Source organism: Dermacentor andersoni, chromosome 3 (genome assembly GCF_023375885.2).
Source record: "Dermacentor andersoni chromosome 3, qqDerAnde1_hic_scaffold, whole genome shotgun sequence".
In the NCBI taxonomy this organism is placed as follows: Eukaryota; Metazoa; Arthropoda; class Arachnida; order Ixodida; family Ixodidae; genus Dermacentor; species Dermacentor andersoni.
The window spans coordinates 9,468,127-9,486,268 of record NC_092816.1 but is presented as its reverse complement, the minus strand read 5'-3'; the positions used below and the strand labels follow the sequence as shown (position 1 = coordinate 9,486,268).

The window sequence follows — 18,142 nt, the reverse complement described above, 5'->3', positions numbered from 1 at the left end:
TGGTGGTTTGGGGAAGTGTAATGCACAGGTGATGGGGACTGCCAGTGACGACGTGGTGAAGCTGCTTGATGGGGTGACAGCTGATCACTGTTCGAGGCGCAACGGTCATCGAAGTGCAGAGAAGCGGCAGGTGAAAAGGCACCGGCTCCAGAATCTGGATGGAGGCAGTAACAGGCAATGTGACCTAGTTCACCACAATGGAAGCAGAGTGGTCAACGGTCGGCCGCATGCCACAAGTCGGTACAGTGAACTGGAGGTCGTCTCACAGACTCCCGTTGCCACCATGGCATGGGAACGGGCCGTGGCTGAAATGGTGTTACCGGCGGCGAAGGGGGAGGACGTCGGACCATGTCGGCATAGGTCGGTGAACGTGTTGCTGGACATATTGCTGGACATGGGGCTGGTGAGGAGAAGGCTTGCATCAACTCCTGGCGCACAACTTCGGCAACAGAAGCAACTGGCGACTCTAGGAGGAATGCCGAGGGCTCACAGCTCTTCACGCAGGATTTCTTGAATCATGTCCCGTAAAGAAGTGTGGTCAATAATCTGAGCTGCAGAGCTGAGTGGCGTGTTGGGCTGGCGGTCAAAGTGGCGGCAGCGTTGCTGAAGCGCCTGCTCGATGAGTCACTTCCTTGATGAAGTTGTTGACCGTTGTTGGCGGGTTTCGTACAAGACCGGCAAAGAGTGGTCCCTTAACATCTCGCATCAGATGACACACTTTCTTTGCCTCGGTCATATTGGGGTCAGCTCGGCGAAATAGACGGGCCATATGTTCCGCACACATGGCGATGGTTTTGCTAGGTTTCTGTACCCGAGCCTCAATAAGTTGTTGCACGCAATCACGCCGGTCCGAGCTTGAGAATGTATTGAGGAGCTGACGACGAAAATTGTTCCATGTTTGGAAGCTCGCTTCTCTGTTTGCGTACCATGTACTAGTGCTGTTTTCTAGTGTGAAATAAGCATGGGCAAGCTTTTGTTGGTTGTTCCAGCGATTTACCAGAGAGACGTGTTTATACTGGTCAAGCCAGTCCTTGACATCTTCAAAGAATTGCCGTGGAATATTTTGGGGACATGAGGGTGTTCAAGAGTCGCCTGGGAAAGGCTAGCCGCTGTTTGTGAAGGAGGAAGAAGTGGCGCTGATGTAACCATGCTGGTGGGAGTCTCAACAGGAGGGAAGTCCGAGCTCGGGCCGAGCAGGCGCCGATGGAAATGGTGCACTGGATTTGTTACGAGAGGTGGAGCTTCGGAACTGGGTGTAAGGTTCCGAATAGGGGTTGCCCGCGTGGGGTTGCAGGCTCCAGCACCTCCACCAGTGTTGCAACATCAAAACAGGGGTTGCAGAGCAGGAGGCACAGCAGCAGGTCGCGATTTTTATTATGAGCGCAACTGCGACTTCTTCTCCACTGCACCTTGACAAATACGCTCATGCACACTCGCGTTGTCCTCTTCTTCAATGGAGTACAGGTGCGGCAATATATGAAGAGTAAAAGCAGATGAATTCAGGCTGGTGCTTGCAAAAAAATATGCATTTTTAGAACAGGAAGATAGAGATAACATAGGTAATAAATGAGACTGTAGCTAGGCTGATTTGAGAAGCAGCACTTGAAGTGGGAGGTAAGGCACCAAGGCAACCAGTAGTTAAGCTCTTTCAAGTAACACAGAATGTAATAAAGAAGTGACACAGCATGAAAGTGTCTAACTGAAGAGATCAGGTAGAATTAGCTAAACTGTCAAAGCTGATAAACTAGTAAGTGATATCTGAAATTGTAACATCATAAAGATTGAGGAAGCAGTAAAAAATAGCCACAGCATGAAATTGGTGAGAAGAAAATTTGGTATAGGATAGGGTAAGATGTATGCAGTGCAAAATAAGCAGGGTAATGTCATCAGCAATTTTGATGATTTAGTAAAAGCAGCAGAACAATTCTATACTAACCCTGTACGGCACCCTGAGCAGCCAGGCAACCTTCACTAAAAGCATTGATGAACAGGATACAGAGGCTCCTTCTATAACTAGCGATGGAGTTAGGTCTTTGCAAGACATGTCCTGGGGAAAAGCCACAGGAGATGGAATAACAATCGATTTAATAAAAGATGGAAGAGATATTATGCTTGGAAGACAAAGCATGAGAATGCATGAGAAGGGAGACAAAGAATGGAAGACCAATTTCCAATAGAATCGGGGCAACACTTGACTTCAATCAACCAAGATAACAGGCTGGCTTCAGGAAGGGGTGTTCTACAGTGGATCACGTACATGCCATCAATCAGGTAATTTAGAAATCAGAGGGGTACAGTCAGCCTCTCCATATGTCTTTCATAGGTTACAAAAAGGCATTTGATTCATTAGAGATACCAGCAGTCATAGAAGCATTGCATAATCAAGGATTGCAGAAGGCATACGTGAATATCTTGGGCAATATCTACAAAAATTCCACAGGTACCTTGCTCCTCCACAAGAAAAGTAGGAAATTGCCTATCAATGGTCAGGCAAGGAGAGACAATCTCTCCAATGCTTCACTGCATGTTTAGAAGTACAGCTAAACCTCGATATAACGAAGTGGTAAAATTGGCAATTTGCTTCGTTATATCGAAATTTCGTTGTATTGAAATTAGCCCTTTTATGCAATAAGTAGAGGTGCTGATCGATTTTGCTTACACGGAAAGAGGTCGCAGAATCTTCCGAATTATCAAGCAATAATAATAATAAAAAAAGCAAATTTGAATGAGAAAACAATTCATTTTGATGAATTTGGGAGCCGGGGCTGAATGATACGGTTTCATGCCGGGTCGACGATATCTTCACATAGGCGGTATGAATTCAATGAAGCCAGCCGCACTTTCGCGTGCACTCCGCCCCAGCGACTTATAGCGTCGCCCGCACTGGGACGACGCTATCGTGAAAAGCGCCGGCAGCAGGGAGCGAATGCTTCGTCTGCCTCTCGCTCCAGCGGGTCACCAAAACTCGAGATTATGCAACCTTCAATACTAAATGCGCAGGAAGACAGCTTACATGATGCCACGCCGTCTTGGCATGCTGTTACGTCTTAACACCACAAAGGCGTTAATTAGACGTTTGCCCCGATGCAAACCACCGATCCCTCAGTGCCTATCCAGACGTCAACGCAGCGTGGGCGCTGACTGTTGACGGGTCCATAAATGGGTGCACCTCCACCAATACCTGACAGCCTGAACAAATGACGAGGGGGGCCAATACCAAGTGCTACCGAACAACGACGGCGACCTTGGATACGCAGGTTGCTATCCTGCCGCACATTCTATACCATCGGGCTTCGGAGGCGGGGTTACTGTGGAGCTTGCGATAGCATGGGCGTGGCATTCCAATGAATTCGACGATTGTCATTTTCTGCTAGACAGTATTCAGATTCCCTAGTTGATTCGCCTAGGGAAAAGATGGTATTAAAAGCGGATACTTTTCGTGTCATATGGCAGAAGGTCCTGTTGGGAACTCGGACGTTTAACTTGCTCCTGCATGGAGTGGGCTTCCATAACTGAAGCCGTGTAACTAAGCCAATAAATGCTTTTTCCTTCATTCCTTCCACTGGATCCGATGTACTCGTCGATGGGCTTGGTGGATTCCTTGCCCTAATGCCACCCTAAGCCGCAACAACGCCCATTCTTTGCGCATGCGGCAGACTACTTCTAAAGCAGGGTGTGCGGCTTTGTACGCGTTCAGCCGCGCTTACAGCTGTGCGCAGCCACGGCTGAGACATGCGCCAGAAATCGCAACGCATCCCTACTTACTCCTCCCCTCCCTGCCCCGCTCCTCGTGCACGCTTGATGGCATTACCACGAGCTTGCTCCCTCCCCCTCTCTCCCTTTGCTTGCGTGGGGAGGCAGCGTTCATGCGTGAAGCCACCATCTTTCTTTCTCATTCTCACACTCTTTCACTCGCACCCAAAGCACAAAGTGCGCAGGTTCTTATCGCACTTGGACTTTTAACAGAACATGATGCGGCTTCACTTCTGCGGTCGCTCTTGTCGCGTCGTGCATGATTTGCAAGGTGCGCGATTTGAGAGGTGCGTTTGCAAGCAGCCACTTGTAAGTCAGTCATTTGGCCATCTGCGTCCGCGGAAATTTCCATTTATCGGCTCAGCATTCCTTTGCTGCTGAAGTGAAATTTCGTTATATGGAAATCGCATACAAACGCACTTTGTTATATTGAGATTCTAATTACATGGTGTTCTATGGACAATAGGTTATGAAAAGTTAAATACTTCGTTATGTCGAAATTTTTGTTATATTGAAGTTCACTATATCAAGGTTTAACTGTGTTCAAGCTATTAGTCTTGAAAGGCTTAGGAGTGAGGATCAACGGCGAATATCTTGACAACCTTCCGTTTGCAGATTACATTGTCCTGTTCAGCAACACAGGGGATGAGTTGCAACAAATGATTGAGGACCTTAACTGAGAAAGTTTAAGCATAGGGATGAAGATTAATATGCAGAAGACAAAGGTAACGTTCAATAGCCTGGCACGGAAACAAGAATTCATGATTGCCAGTCAGCCTCTAGAGTCTGTGCAGGATTACATTTAGGTCAATTACTCACAAGAGAACTTCCTCATAAGAAGGACATTTACAGAACAATAAAAAATGGGTTGGAGTGCATACGACAGGCATTGCCAAATTCTGACTGGCAGCTTGAGAAAAATTAATGGAGCTGGGTAGGCTATGTAATGCGTCGGGCAGATAACTGGTGGAAATTCATGGTTATATTGCGCTTAGTTTTACAGTGACAATATTAAGTGAAGGACAGGACGTGGACGTATGTACGTCCACGTTCTGTCCTTCACTTAATATCGTCACTGTAAAATTAAGCACGATATAACCATGAACGTTCACCAACTAGCCCCCCTTCATTGCTTTATTAACTGGTGGAATATTAGAGTTACAGAATGGGTGCCAAGAGAAGGTAAGTGCAGCTGAGGATGGCAAAAAAGTAGGTGGGGTGATGAAATTATAAAATTTGCAGTTGCGAGTTGGAATCAGCTAGCGCAAGGCATGGGTGATCGCTGGGAGAGGCCTTTGTCCCACAGTGGACGTAAAAATAGGCTGATGATGACTGATATGTCGTATGAATGTTGACTCTAGCGACACAAGTGCTGGCGCGGAAGGTGACTGCCATCCTCTTCTGTCGCTGGAGCCCTCCCCCGCAGCATCGCTGTGGGACAGGGCAGCGGGAGAAGACGAGAGCTGTCCTGCCCAAGTGTTCTACCACAGCATCTAAACCTTTGGACGCTCGAAAGCACTCGCGTGGCAGCATGTATATATTGAAGAGCTATGATAGTGATGAACGCACCCCACAGCTAGGTTGCATGAGAGCATGTGCCCTTCGTATTTGCATCTCTGTTTGGTGGTGAAACTTCGACTACTAGCCACCGCCAAAACTGGGGTGAAAATGTCAAAGAAAACCATTTGCTTTAATAGAAGTGGAGCTGGGTAGGTCATGTGATCTGTAAAACAAATAACCTGTCATCTGTTAATGGGAAGGGTGCCAATTGAAAACAAATCTAGTGAAAGGCAGCAGAGAAATTATAGCACTCCTTTTTTGCTTTACTAAGAATTATTTTTCTTTACGACCTATGCAGATCTCACAATTGTTCCTGTCTCAAAGGCCACTGGTAGTGTGTCTGCTGAAGAAATTGTGTCGGCTATTCGTCCTGAGACTTGCTTGATCACCATCATGCTGGCAAACAATGAAACTGGAATAATTCAGGTAAGATTTTGCAGCACTTCAAGACCTAAGTCAATATGTAAACTTTGATAGCTTAATCAGTTTCACTGTGCCAAATTTTTTGCTCAAATTGTGAATTTTTGCATTCGCTCGAACCATAGATCTTACAGTCAAAGTATGCAACTTTTTAAAATTTACATGGTAGTTGTCATTTCCAAAGCTCATGCATAATAAATTGTGCATTATGAATGGGTGTGCGAGTGAGCAGGGCCACGTGGAGTATTGCTCCATCTCAGCTCACTCTTTTATTGGTGGAGAACAATAACATTTTTAAGTAACTATGTACCATATTTACTCGAAAATAGGTCGACCCCTATATATTGTGCTCTCCGAGAAATTAAAAAAAAAAATTATTTGAATATAGGTCGACCCCTTACAATCGAGTACAACTCTAAATGTACGTTACTATATCGCCATCCGCATTTCAAAATGGCTGCCTCGTACGTGCCAAGAGCCTAGCTGCTCTAGCTTCCTCCATGTGCTCAGGCCCCGCGCACTCTCAAGTTAAAAAAATGGCCACAGAGGGCGAAAAAATCGACTGCGCGGCGCTGCTAAAAAAACAGGCATAGTACACCATTTAAAAAGGTTCCCCCGTGAGCGCAATATCTCCTGCTAGAGGCGCCATAGTAAGCGCAGTTTTAACATACAAACTTTCTTCAGCAATAAACGAAGCACTTCTATTACATGACAAAAAGTACAAAATTATAATTTCTAATTATACTTTGCACTCTTTATTACTAACTTTGTTGTTTTTTGCCATTATATATAAAAAATAGCATTCAGCATCATCAACCTCCCACGTGACCTCTGGCCTAGATTTAAAATTTTTACCAGTATGTTCGCATGCACGGCAGGTACGGATTCATTGGCTCATACATTGGTTCTTTATTTTGTGCTAAAAGCAATTTATTGCGCTTTGATACCTCGCATTATTTAAATGAAGAGACGTGTTGTGAGCAGAAATGTAAGCCTGAAAGTTAGGTTTCAGTCATGAGCCAAGTGGAACACGTCTGCATCGAAATGAGAGCTGAATCCTGCTGCAACTGGGGACGCCAATACTGGTGAGTCGTTTAACATCACTGCTTCAATCGCTATGTAATATATTCGTCTCATTAACCTACAGGCGGAGAGAAGTTAACGAACTAGATGCTGCATTACATATGGGCAGTCGGGACCCTCCGTTGCTGTTGCCAAATAAACTTTTAGCTGCGAAACCATCGTTATACACACATTCATGTAAAAGGGAGCAATATCAGAATGCGCGTCACATTTTTCTTCTCGTAGCCGTAGGCATGGGTGACTGAGTAGCCTTATCAATATATTTTTTTTCGAGTCCTCCGGCAACTTCTTTCGTCCACAAAACCGAATAACCCTTTGATAAATGGAAGCAAAAGTACTGAATTTAACGTATCAAACAGTTTCACGCATGATAATTCACCCATATTTTGTACCTGTTGGTTCCAAATGTTCTTTCTGTGCAGTTTGGTTTACCTGAGGACATTTATTTTTGTAGTAGTGAAGCGGTGCATCACGTTCATGCAGAAAAAGAATGCATCATTTCTAATAGCTTCATGTCTTTCATGCATTTGCTTGTGAAACCAGCAGTGTGATCTCTTGTAGTGTGTAAATGAGCGCAAGGATGTTGTCATTTGTGATCCTAATAATACTTAAGCTGTTGACTCACGTTGTAGTCTGGCAGACATCAATTTTATGGACAGTAGCAATATTTATTTCATTAACATGCTGCGTAAACACCCTAGAACAGTGTACATTTGCATGTGTTCTGCTGTCGCAAATCATTACAGTATATATGTCACTTTTTTGCATTCATATTGCGAAATTGTCTCTTTTTTTTTTCCAATTTTGATGCAGTCAAAATTTCTGTTCCAGACATGCAATAAAAAGGACGGCACCAGTGTAAAGCAACACACTCCACGCACTAAAGGGAAGCTACTGGCAGCCTGCTACAACAAGGCCATTGTGTGGACTTTTGCTGCTCCTACAAGGTAGACAAAACTGAGTTATGAAATAAATATGCTTGATATATGCTGTATTGGCTTGCTAGTCTTGAGATACAAGTCATTTGCTTGTAGCAGATGATATGAATGTTTGTTCATATTTATGGTTCAGCATAGTTGGTTAAAACATAAAAGAAAACACTACATGAGTTTGGCTAATCTGCAATTGAGATACAAGTCATTTGTTTGTAGCATATGATATGTATGTTTGTTCATATTTACGGTTCAGCATAATTGGTTAAAACACTACATGAGTTTGGCTAAACTGTGCTGTATCTCATGTGTTACTGTTCTGCTCCAACAGAGTCTGCACCAAGCACATCTTGGTCCTCATCACAGGAGCCCCCGTCTGCACCAACAGGAAGGGGCTGGAGCCGAATTCGCAAGGCTTTACACCACAAACAAAGAAGCCGTTCCAGAAGTATTTGGATGAAATATCAAGTCTACAGACGACTGTGTCAAGAGTGAAAATAGTCTCAGCCATCATTCCACTAGCATGGATATTGGCTGAGTCATCCAGGTACCTCAACAACAAAAATTCTGCATCTTCAAATGTACCTGCAACCTCTGAACAAGCACGGATGATGCTGGTCAAGAGTTCCGTCAGCTTGCCCTTCCTTAATCAGCTTCCTGGCCTTGTCAAATTACATTTGTGCCAAGTATAAGTTTTTTTTCAATGAATGCAAGCTTTTTCATTCCACATTGATGTTAGAGATCATTCCTCTTCCTTATCCAAACATAAAGCTCAACCGATTCTTTTCTCATACCTAATACCAGTCACTGTCTACTAGCATAACGTATCTGTAGCAGTATTTTCTACTGTATGTTGCCATGTGCTATTCCTCTCCTGAAATAGCTGATGCTGCATCGGCGTGCGTCTTGCATTAACCTTTGCACCGTGCGCTGTGTAGCATTTAACTTTTCCTAATGTTTTTGGCTTTCATTGCTTGCAAGGTAGAGCAGCTTCTTTCTTGAATGCAAGTTTTCTCATTCCCATATTTAATTCCTAGTCTTGTTCAGTATTGCTATTCTTGCTCAATAGCATGTGTTTTTGCTCAAGCTACGTTGAAGTGACTGATTGCAGAATCTGGTTTCAGTGCTGTCTAACTTGGTACTAGTCACCGTGTTACGTTTCTCGTATGTGGGAGCCTGGTCAGTTGCATTGGCAAACAGTCTCTCAAGGTAAGCACCTGCTCCTGCAGTCCGTACAGCGTCATAGACTCCAAATTTACACGCACCATGATTGGTGCTCCCCGTTCCGTCCTTTCCTGCTGTAACCATGTGCAAATATTGCTTGTGGTCTTCCTCGGCCACGATTTGGCATCAACGGAGACTATCATACGTGGTTACCTGGTCCGAAGTGTATGAAGTTGATATCCATATGGATGGAAAGGCCTGCAGAAGTGGCTGCAAAATGGTGATGCCCATAATACTGACCATGTCCATATTGAGAGAATGTGGGGCACCAAGTGTGAATTGCATATTAGCGGCATGCAAAAGAACAAAAAGTAATGTGCAGTTTGGAAAGGAGGTAACGCTAAAATTCCGGGTACTCCATGTTGCTATGTTGGCTGCGGCAGCATATGCTTGCATCACCAGATTACTTCGCAATGCAAGTTGCTCATCTTCAACGGCGACTGTCGATGCGAACAGGTGGGACACTGTCCAATCTACTTGCAGTGTTGTTTATCGCCCTTTATCAGACTGCCATGTGCGACAAAGGCAAGCACTGTGCCTGAAGTCGAATAGCTGAATGGGCCGTAAGCAATTCGTGATGCGTGAATGCTCATTGTTGTCATGTGGATCTTAGCCAATGTACAGTGTATTGTCTGAACCTTATGCGGTGATTGAATGCTGAGTCTCATTTGATCATGGTTGCAGTGTTATGTTTCTTGAATGTGGTGGCCTGGTCAGCTGTATTAGGCAACAGTCTCTAGAGGTAACCATCTGCTCCTGCAGTCCACACAGTGACAATGACTCCCAATTTACACGCACCGTAATTGGTACTCCCCATTCATCCTTTCCTGCTGCAGCCGTGGGCAAATTATGCTTGTGGGCCTTCATCGACCGTGATGTGGCGTGAACGGAGACCAGCATACGTGATTACATGGTCTGAAGTGTGCGAAGTTGATAGCCACATGGGTGGAAAGGCCTGCAAAAGTGGCTGCAAAATGGTGGTGCCCACAAAACTGACCATGCCCATATTGAAAATGTGGGGCACCAAGTGTGAGTTGCACATTAGCGGCACGTAAAAGAACAAAAAGAAACGTGCAGGTTAAAAAGGAGGTAATGCTAAAATACCGGGTAGTCCATGTCGCTGTGTTGGCTCTGGTAACAGATGCCTGCATCACCCAATTGCTTTGCAATGCAAGCTATGGCGACTGTCGCTGCAAACAGGTGGGACACTCTGTCCAATCTGCTTGCGCTGCTGGTTGTTGCTCGTTACCAGACCGCCATGTGCGGCGATGACCGTATGAGCCGTTTACGAGCTCGTGTCAATGATTCCAGCATATCTCGACATGCAAATTTTATTTCTGCTCTTGCACAAGAATGTACACTGCTTGTCTTCTGCCAATAAAGTCGCATGTTCTGTTCACTCACTTGTGGCTTGTTTGTATGGGGGTCAGTAGAGGCTGTTTGGTCTCCCGACAATTAGAACGCACAAGCTACACAGCAGCCAAGGCAATGAGGCACGCCGCATAGCCAGCAGGGCGAGCACGGTGCGTACCGGCGTACGCTACCAGCGAAGAGCAGCCATATTGGATTTTGCTCTAAAAAAAAAACTTAATTTCTGTGATGATGATGATGTTGTGACCAACCCTTTGTATCTGGTGAACGTGGCAACCACGCCCAAGCCAGGATGACGCTCTACTGCCTACCTGTTAGAGCAAAGCAAGCACAGGTAGGAAAATGGAAAGAGAGCACCAAAAGAAAAGGAAAGAAAAGAAAGAGAAAAGAAAAAACACTTTGTCTATCTTTTAAAGTTTTTTCCACTGCTTTCACCAGAGCTTCCTTACTTGTTGGTCCTAGTTCATTAATCAGCCTAACGGGAACCTCGTCTAGCCCTGTGGCTGTGCTCTTAGGAATTTTCTCTTTGGCTTTCTTCCAGTTGAAATTTGTCAGCACCAGCTCCCTTTTCATCTGGTTCTCTTCCATGCTCTTTTTTTCTTCAAATACAACCTCATCGTTGCCTTGGAAAGATTCAGCTGTTATTTTTCGGATGTAATTTAGTCGCTACCCCTTCCAGTTTGTTTACATCTTTGTCTAGGATATGTTGTTGTATTGTTGTTGACTTCCTGCCTAATAATTTTATGTGGTTCCAAAATATTCTAGGTGCAGCCTTCTTTTTCTCATGTATTTCTGACAACCAATGTTCACTTTCACCTTTTATCTTTGCTTGTACCAGTATTTGAACCATAACCTTTTTCTCCTGGTATATTTCCCATTTACTGGCCACTTCATTCTGCAGCAGCTGCACCTTCTTTGCCTGCCTGTGCCCTCGGGATGCTCTCTGTCGTTTGGCAAAAGCTTCTCGTATCTCCCTGTTCCACCAGCTTCTCAGTTTCTTTTATGCTTTCCAAGAAACATGTTTCTCTTTCTGTATTTCTGTCATTATTAGATTTAGAAGCTCACTATATTCCCACTCCTTACTTGACAATTTGCAAAGTTCTTCCTCGACTCTTGTGACGGTATTTGTTATTTGCTCAGCTTTCAATTTTCCACTTCTTGCTCTCTTTGCCAATTACATATTGCATTTTCAAAATGATGCGTTTATGGTCACTCCCTATGCTGCCATACTCTTCCTCGTCAATGGCAATTTTTTCTCTCCACTTATCATAAATTCCTTCCATCATCAGACAGTAATCAATGGTCAATTTCCGGTTTCCCACTTCCCATGTGATCTGCCCTTCACACTTGGGCCCTGTATTCATGATAACGAGGTTATGTTGCTCACAAGGATCTAGCATTGAGTTCCCGTTGTTGTCAGTATAGCCATCTAGATCCTGTATGTGGGCATTCATGTCACCTAATGGGATAATTTCAGCATCATTCCCGAAACCCTCAATATCAGCACTTATGCATTCCACTAACTCTTAATTCTTCTCTGTGCAATTATTTCCGGTCGACAAGTATGGTACGCCCAGCCAAGTTTTTTTTCCACTCATTGTATCAGATAACCAAAGATGCTCTTGACATTTGAATTTACTCTTTTCCATTTGGCTCCCTGATGGATGAGCATTCCAACTCCCCCTCCCTTTCTTTCCGACTTAGTTCTGTTGCACCCTTCCCGAACATAATTCTCAATCATTGGCGGCTCTTCCGAGTCTCTACTGTCTCCGAGTCTCTACTGGTTACAGAAACGCACCGTTTCTGTAACCAGTGCAGCACTGGCAAGCCGCAGCATTGCAAGTGCAGGTCGAAGCATGCTTTACACTTGTGCCTGAAGAATACATCATTTCAGCTAATACTTCTTTTTTTTCTGTTTGAGCAGCGCCATCTGGCGTCCACCTACATAAGTTCCATGCGCTTCCGCTGCTTATTTTCGTACCACTGTGCAAGGTACAGTTTCCTTTCTCTAAAACTTGTTCTTTATTCTATACTTTCCCTGCTATAAAGTTGTTTCTTTATTTTATGATGTGCTGTAGTATGTGTCCAGCATCTGTCTTCCTGTTTTCTGCGTTTGCTCTGTGCTATCAGCACGAAGGGCCGAGTTCATCATGATGCTGCATTTAAAAGGAAAGTGATTATGTGTGTGGAGACAGATGGAAATCGGGCTGCATCATGGGCTTTAGGAGTACCCGAAACTAGCATGTGGGTCAGATGCACACAGAAGCTGGTTTTCTCCAGCAAAGCAACACAGTGGGCCGGTGCAGGATGTAGTTGTGATGATCCACTTGGGCGATACGATCGCCTCGGCCCTATATTGAAAGCAATCTGCGATGGGGACAGAGTCCGCCGCGTGCTTTGTTTTCGTCCGAGAGGCAGCTGCTGCCGCACTTCCTCAGTCCAGTGTTCAGAAAGTGAGTTTCCGTGGTCATCGAGATGTGTTCATGTTTGCTTGTGTGCGTGTGGCACCATGCTTTTTAATTTAGTTCGAACTGTACCGTACAGGAGCACATTAAAATCGGTGCGCGTTAGAATCGAGTAGGTAAGGCGATTTGTGATTTGCGCGACTGCAGCTTTGATGTGTGGTTTCGAAATGCATGGCAGGGCGTTTTGGCTTGCGACCTTGGTCCTCGCAGCTCCGGTGGCGTGTCTATTCTACATTGGAACTCCAGTAGCTCGGTACTTTTGCTAGCTTTGATCAGAATATAAGTCGAGATTCTTTGGTCACGAATATAGGTTGAGAGCTAATTATGGGTAACATTTCTAGAGAAAAAGGTCGACCTATATTCGAATAAATACAGTAGTTCTGCTTTCTAATAATGTTTTATAAAAACGGTGTAGTCATGCTATCTTTTTTGCTATCATCTGCTCTTTGATTTGCTCAATTTTCATGCAACGATTCAAGATAACTTTTGCCAATCCTGTCAGAATTGTTTAGCCTTTGGAGAGTGCCTCTCAAGGAAAGCTTTCTCACTAAAACTGTATGTTAGTGTGCCTAATTAAAAGCTACAAGTGCTTAAAGGTTCCCTTCCTTTCAAGCTGCTGCTTTTCTTGTTGTCTTATATTCTGCGTGACTGTGACTATGTCCTGCCTACTTGTACATTGTTTGTCTTGTGTCGCTGATGCTTGTTTTCACTCAGCTTGAATATGTTTCCACGTCTCTTGCTATGATCAGTACGTCCTGGCACGTTTGTTTCTCATTGCATTTGTTAGCTGCACACACCACACATGCCTTTTGTATAGAGACTGGTTCACCTGAGACAGAAAGAGCAGAGCACTGGCAAGCCGCAGCGTTGCAAGTGCAGGTCCAGGCATGCTTTTCACTTGTGCCTGAAGAATACATCGTTGCAGCTAATTTTTTTTTGGTGAATAGTTGTATAATTCTTGACTGGCAGTCATTGCTACTTCAGTATTAACTTTCGTTACATTCTTTCTCACTCTCCCCTTTTATTGATGCAGAATGCTGGGTCTTCCACTTAAAGGGACACTAAAGTCCAATATTATGTCAATGTGGACTGTTAAAATATGATTCCAGAAACCGCACACCGCACATTTCGGGACAATAAAACACGTTTTGGGAGAAAATCAGATCTAAGGGTCTGCATTCCTCTAGCGCAATTCAATTCACCCGCCCTTGAGCTAGGAGTTGCATTAATGCCTATGCCATTGCCACCCTTTACTGCCACGGATGAGTAAAACAGCGCCTGACAGCTGGCGATACAGTTATGTTTCTTTTTTTTTGCGTAATGCACAAAAGCACGGCCAGCTAGAAGTGAAGACTCGAACATCATCATATGGACGTGGAATTTTCTGCTGCTTGCAGAAATTTTGGTTGTTGCCCATGTGGTGCCCACCCATTGCTACATGATTGCATGACATGACAGCAACCAGTGCACCAGCCTCGATTCGAATTTTCTCTTGCTACTTGCTCTTCTTCTGGCAACAAGAAATAAGTGGTAAAATCGGCCTTCGCTTCGTCTCATCACACACGGTGTACAGCCGCCTTCTGTTAATTCGACCCTGATGGGACCGACGAATTGATTTATCCGGCGGGTGAAATTCAACAAAATGCATGAAAACACCAATACACATAGCTGATTCACTTGGCAGTCTGTATTTGCCTGATTCTAACACACCCCCAAATCAAGCGTGCCCGCTTTTAGTGGAAAACTAACGTAGAAATGATATTCAAGCTTCTAAACAAAAAAATCTTACGTGTACTCGATTTTTTGCAAGAAAATTGGCAGGAGTCTAATATCTGTTGCACAATGATGGCCGGTGCAATAAGGTCAGCTTTGCTGCACGATTTCGTAAAGTCAGTTTTGCCACAATACATCCATGTCGTGTGGTAAAGCATACAATTGCCGCAAATGTAGTTTGGTTTTGGTGTCATATCCTACTAAATGATGCAGGTGATTTTTGGAAAATTTTTTTTTAGAAAGAAAAAGGCACGCGTTAAATTGGATAAATATCGTTATCAGATATTGTGAGCTACGGCTATGGAAAATATTTTTAGACTAGGCCGAAAACAGATGTTTTCGACGGGAGATTACCTGTGTTCAACACATTCAGTGTCCCCCATGCCTCGTCGAGATGAATGCTGCCACTAAAGGAATCGCTGTTGGAGTCACCATAGAGGTCAGGCGCATGCATGCTGACCAATCAAGTTTTAATTATCTGGTGAAGGTCAATTTTAGGATTGAAATAATGAAAGTTTGGGCCCATAGCCAGGACCTTAGATCAGGATCGAATTAACTGAAAAATCGAAGTAAATGGAGTCGAATTATTGGAAGTATACTGTAGAAAGCATCCGAAATTGTGCACGCGCCAGTCTCGGAGGCTACAAAGTCATGAAAGTGTTTTAATTTTTAGCTGTCTGATAGCACTACATCATTTACCACTGACAGCATGGAATGCATATTTACTGGGAATAGTGGCACATTTAAACTTGATCTAGTACCCTCTGTTTAAAACATTCGCCTTGCAGCATGTTTGAGATATTTTTGTGAACATGCAATTGTATTGGTTCAGACAACAAAAGTTTGTTACCTTTTTTTCTCAATGTCATACCGATATACAGGGTGGTCCTTTATAGAACGGACCACATGAGCGTGTGGGCTGTGCTCTGCGGAGGCTGCTTAAAGTGCCAGCAAGGGGCAGCACGTCTGCGTGTGGCGTCATCTAGTGGCGGCCACGATAACCAGACATGGCTGATAGGCAAGTGCCTGCTGGACTCCCTCCCACGCCAGATAGATGCGCAAGGGTCAGGACCTGCAGTGCAACATCTCCTGCTAGCAAATCACGCTTGGTACGCAGCGCACTGGAAATGTGGAAGTGCCAAAATATGCCCGCTAGTTGATAAATACTCCCAGTGTATTTTAATGCGTAAGCATTCTTTGGCGAGTACCGCAGCAAGATCTCCGTTACACGAAAAGTGTAATGCCTTGCATCTGCACAAAATGCGTAATTTGCGAAGTTATGACATTTAATTGTTACAGGAGTGCAAATGTAGATGATTGGTAGCTTTATAAGCCAAAAGGAACAATTAAAACAACAAGAAATGTCGGAGCGAATACCCATAGGGACACTTACGGCTACATAGAAAATGAATCAGCAACAGTTGGGCCAACTTTAAATTTGGGGGTGGGCCAACTTAAATTTAGGGTGGGTGAACTTGAAATTTGGGGGTGGGCCAACATAAATTGAAGGGTGGGCCAACTTCAAATTTGGGGGTAGGCCAACTGAAATTTGGAGCATGCTTTACTCGTATGTATTCCTAGACAACCCTAATTGAGTGTTCTTGCATACTTTTTTGCAGTATGCAGCTCTGGCTCCCCACTTAACTGCATAGCATGAATAAACGTCACCTGATTCGGAGCAGTTTAGGAGAGAGCTATGCACTCGGGTCAAACTTTGGCTTAGATAATTAAACCTAATAAATTTGCTAATCAGATTTACTTATATTTATAATGAAGTCTGATCAATTACATAATTTGGCTTAATTAAGGATATGATGGAGATGTTTGTATAATTAATCAACTAATAATTAAGGATACTTAACTAGTTCAAGCTAACCTCATGTGTCCTTAATTGTTCTTGGTTAGGCTCCAATAATTTAACCTTAATTACTGTTGTTTAATTTAATAAACTAACACATGCTAATTTTAATTAGCCTCACTGTTTTTAATTACTCTCAATTATTGTTTTGCTCAACTAATTTTATCGTCATTAATCTTATTAGTCTTTATACGGATATGAAGAACTTTATTGAAAGGAACTTTATTAAACACTGCGGGTCGCTCCCACGTGGTGACAGTTAGGCCTAACTTAACTGCCGCATCACAGGCTCTCTGAACAGCCCAAAGCTGACAATGGTATTCTGAGCTCTTGATGGCCAAGTTATACTTCTGTTCAGTGATGTCCTTATCCTCTCGTGATGAGGGACACCGCCAGAGCATGTGTTCTAAATTGCATGTCCCCCTGCAGCTAGGACACTGTGAGCTAAAGATGTCCGGGAATAAACAGTGCATGAAGGCCAGACTAGGATAAGAGCTAGTCTGAAGCATCCTAAGGGTTATAGCTTGAGGTCTTGTGATCTTTTTATGTGGAGGAAATGTGGAACTTTTTATGGTAAAGGAAAGATTCTTCTCTCCAGATAGAAATATTTTGTGAATTCAATAAAGGTGAATAGAGTGTCCCGGAACTCTAGGACATTGGACTGTGACAAGGCTCCTCCTCCCACGCGGATAGTTAGTACTCGCGCCTGGGAGTGGGCAATGTCATTGAGATTGGTGAGCGAGTTCAGATTTAGGCCCAAGTGTGCGGAAAACCAAGTAATCGTGTGTGGAGTGTTTGCCCTGTTCCTAAGACTACTGTGGGCTTCTTTCGCAATGGTGCACGAGGCAAACGCCCTGACTGCCAACCTAGAGTCTGTGTATATTTGTATTCTGTTGTCGCCCAAAAGAGCCAAAGCAACAGCAACCTGCTCCGCTTTAGAAGAAGTGGTCCCAGCCACCGAGGCTGCCGAAACAGCATGGCCTCTGTGATCTATTGCCACTATGGCAAAGTGAGATGAGTGGCCATATTGCGCCGTATCCACAAAGCAGACCGATTGGGGTTTGTCCTTGATCTTCTTCAGGATTGCGATTGCCCTGGCCCTACGCCTTCCCCCATTGTGCTGCGGGTGTACATTGCGAGGGATTGGTGCAACGTAAATGCTTTCTCTTTGCTCGTCAGTGATTCGATGCCTTCTCTCTTCAGCAAGTACTGGGTTAAGTCCCAGGATGGCCCGAATTCTTCTCCCTGCCGAAGAGCAGGACAGCTGAGCCAGTTGGGCCGATTCCTGCGCCTCAATAATCTCCTCCAATGAATTGTGTGCTCCCAGTTGATAGAGGCGTTCTGTACTGGCGGCCATGGTGATGCTGAGTACCCTTTAGATGCTTTTCCGAATAAGGATGTTCAACTTATTTTTCTCAGAAGTGTGCCAATTTTGCATAGCTGCTGCATAAATGATATGGCTCATAAGGAAGGCGTGGAAAAGCCTGTGCAGATTGTATTCTTTCAAGCCTCCCCTTCTGTTAGAGATTCTGTTGATGAGCCTAATTACATTTTCCGGTTTTGTGGGGATTCTAGCCAATATGAGGTTGTTGGACCCATTTGATTCAATAACTATACCTAGTAGATGGATAGTGTTGACTCTGGGAATGAGGCTTCCATCATGTGTAACTAGATTGATATCAACGTCCGAGAGTGGCTTCCAA

General features: G+C 44.2%; 1 protein-coding gene across 1 annotated transcript in view; it reads left to right on the top strand.

The window, feature by feature from the left end:
• LOC126520594 (selenocysteine lyase-like) overlaps positions 1 to 18,142 on the top strand; it is a 114,891-nt gene that overhangs the window by 36,974 nt on the left and 59,775 nt on the right. Inside the window, exon 6 of the mRNA XM_050169388.3 lies at positions 5,612 to 5,739. Within this exon, the coding sequence (XP_050025345.1) occupies positions 5,612 to 5,739 (128 nt within the window). The remainder of the gene's footprint in view (positions 1 to 5,611; positions 5,740 to 18,142) is intronic.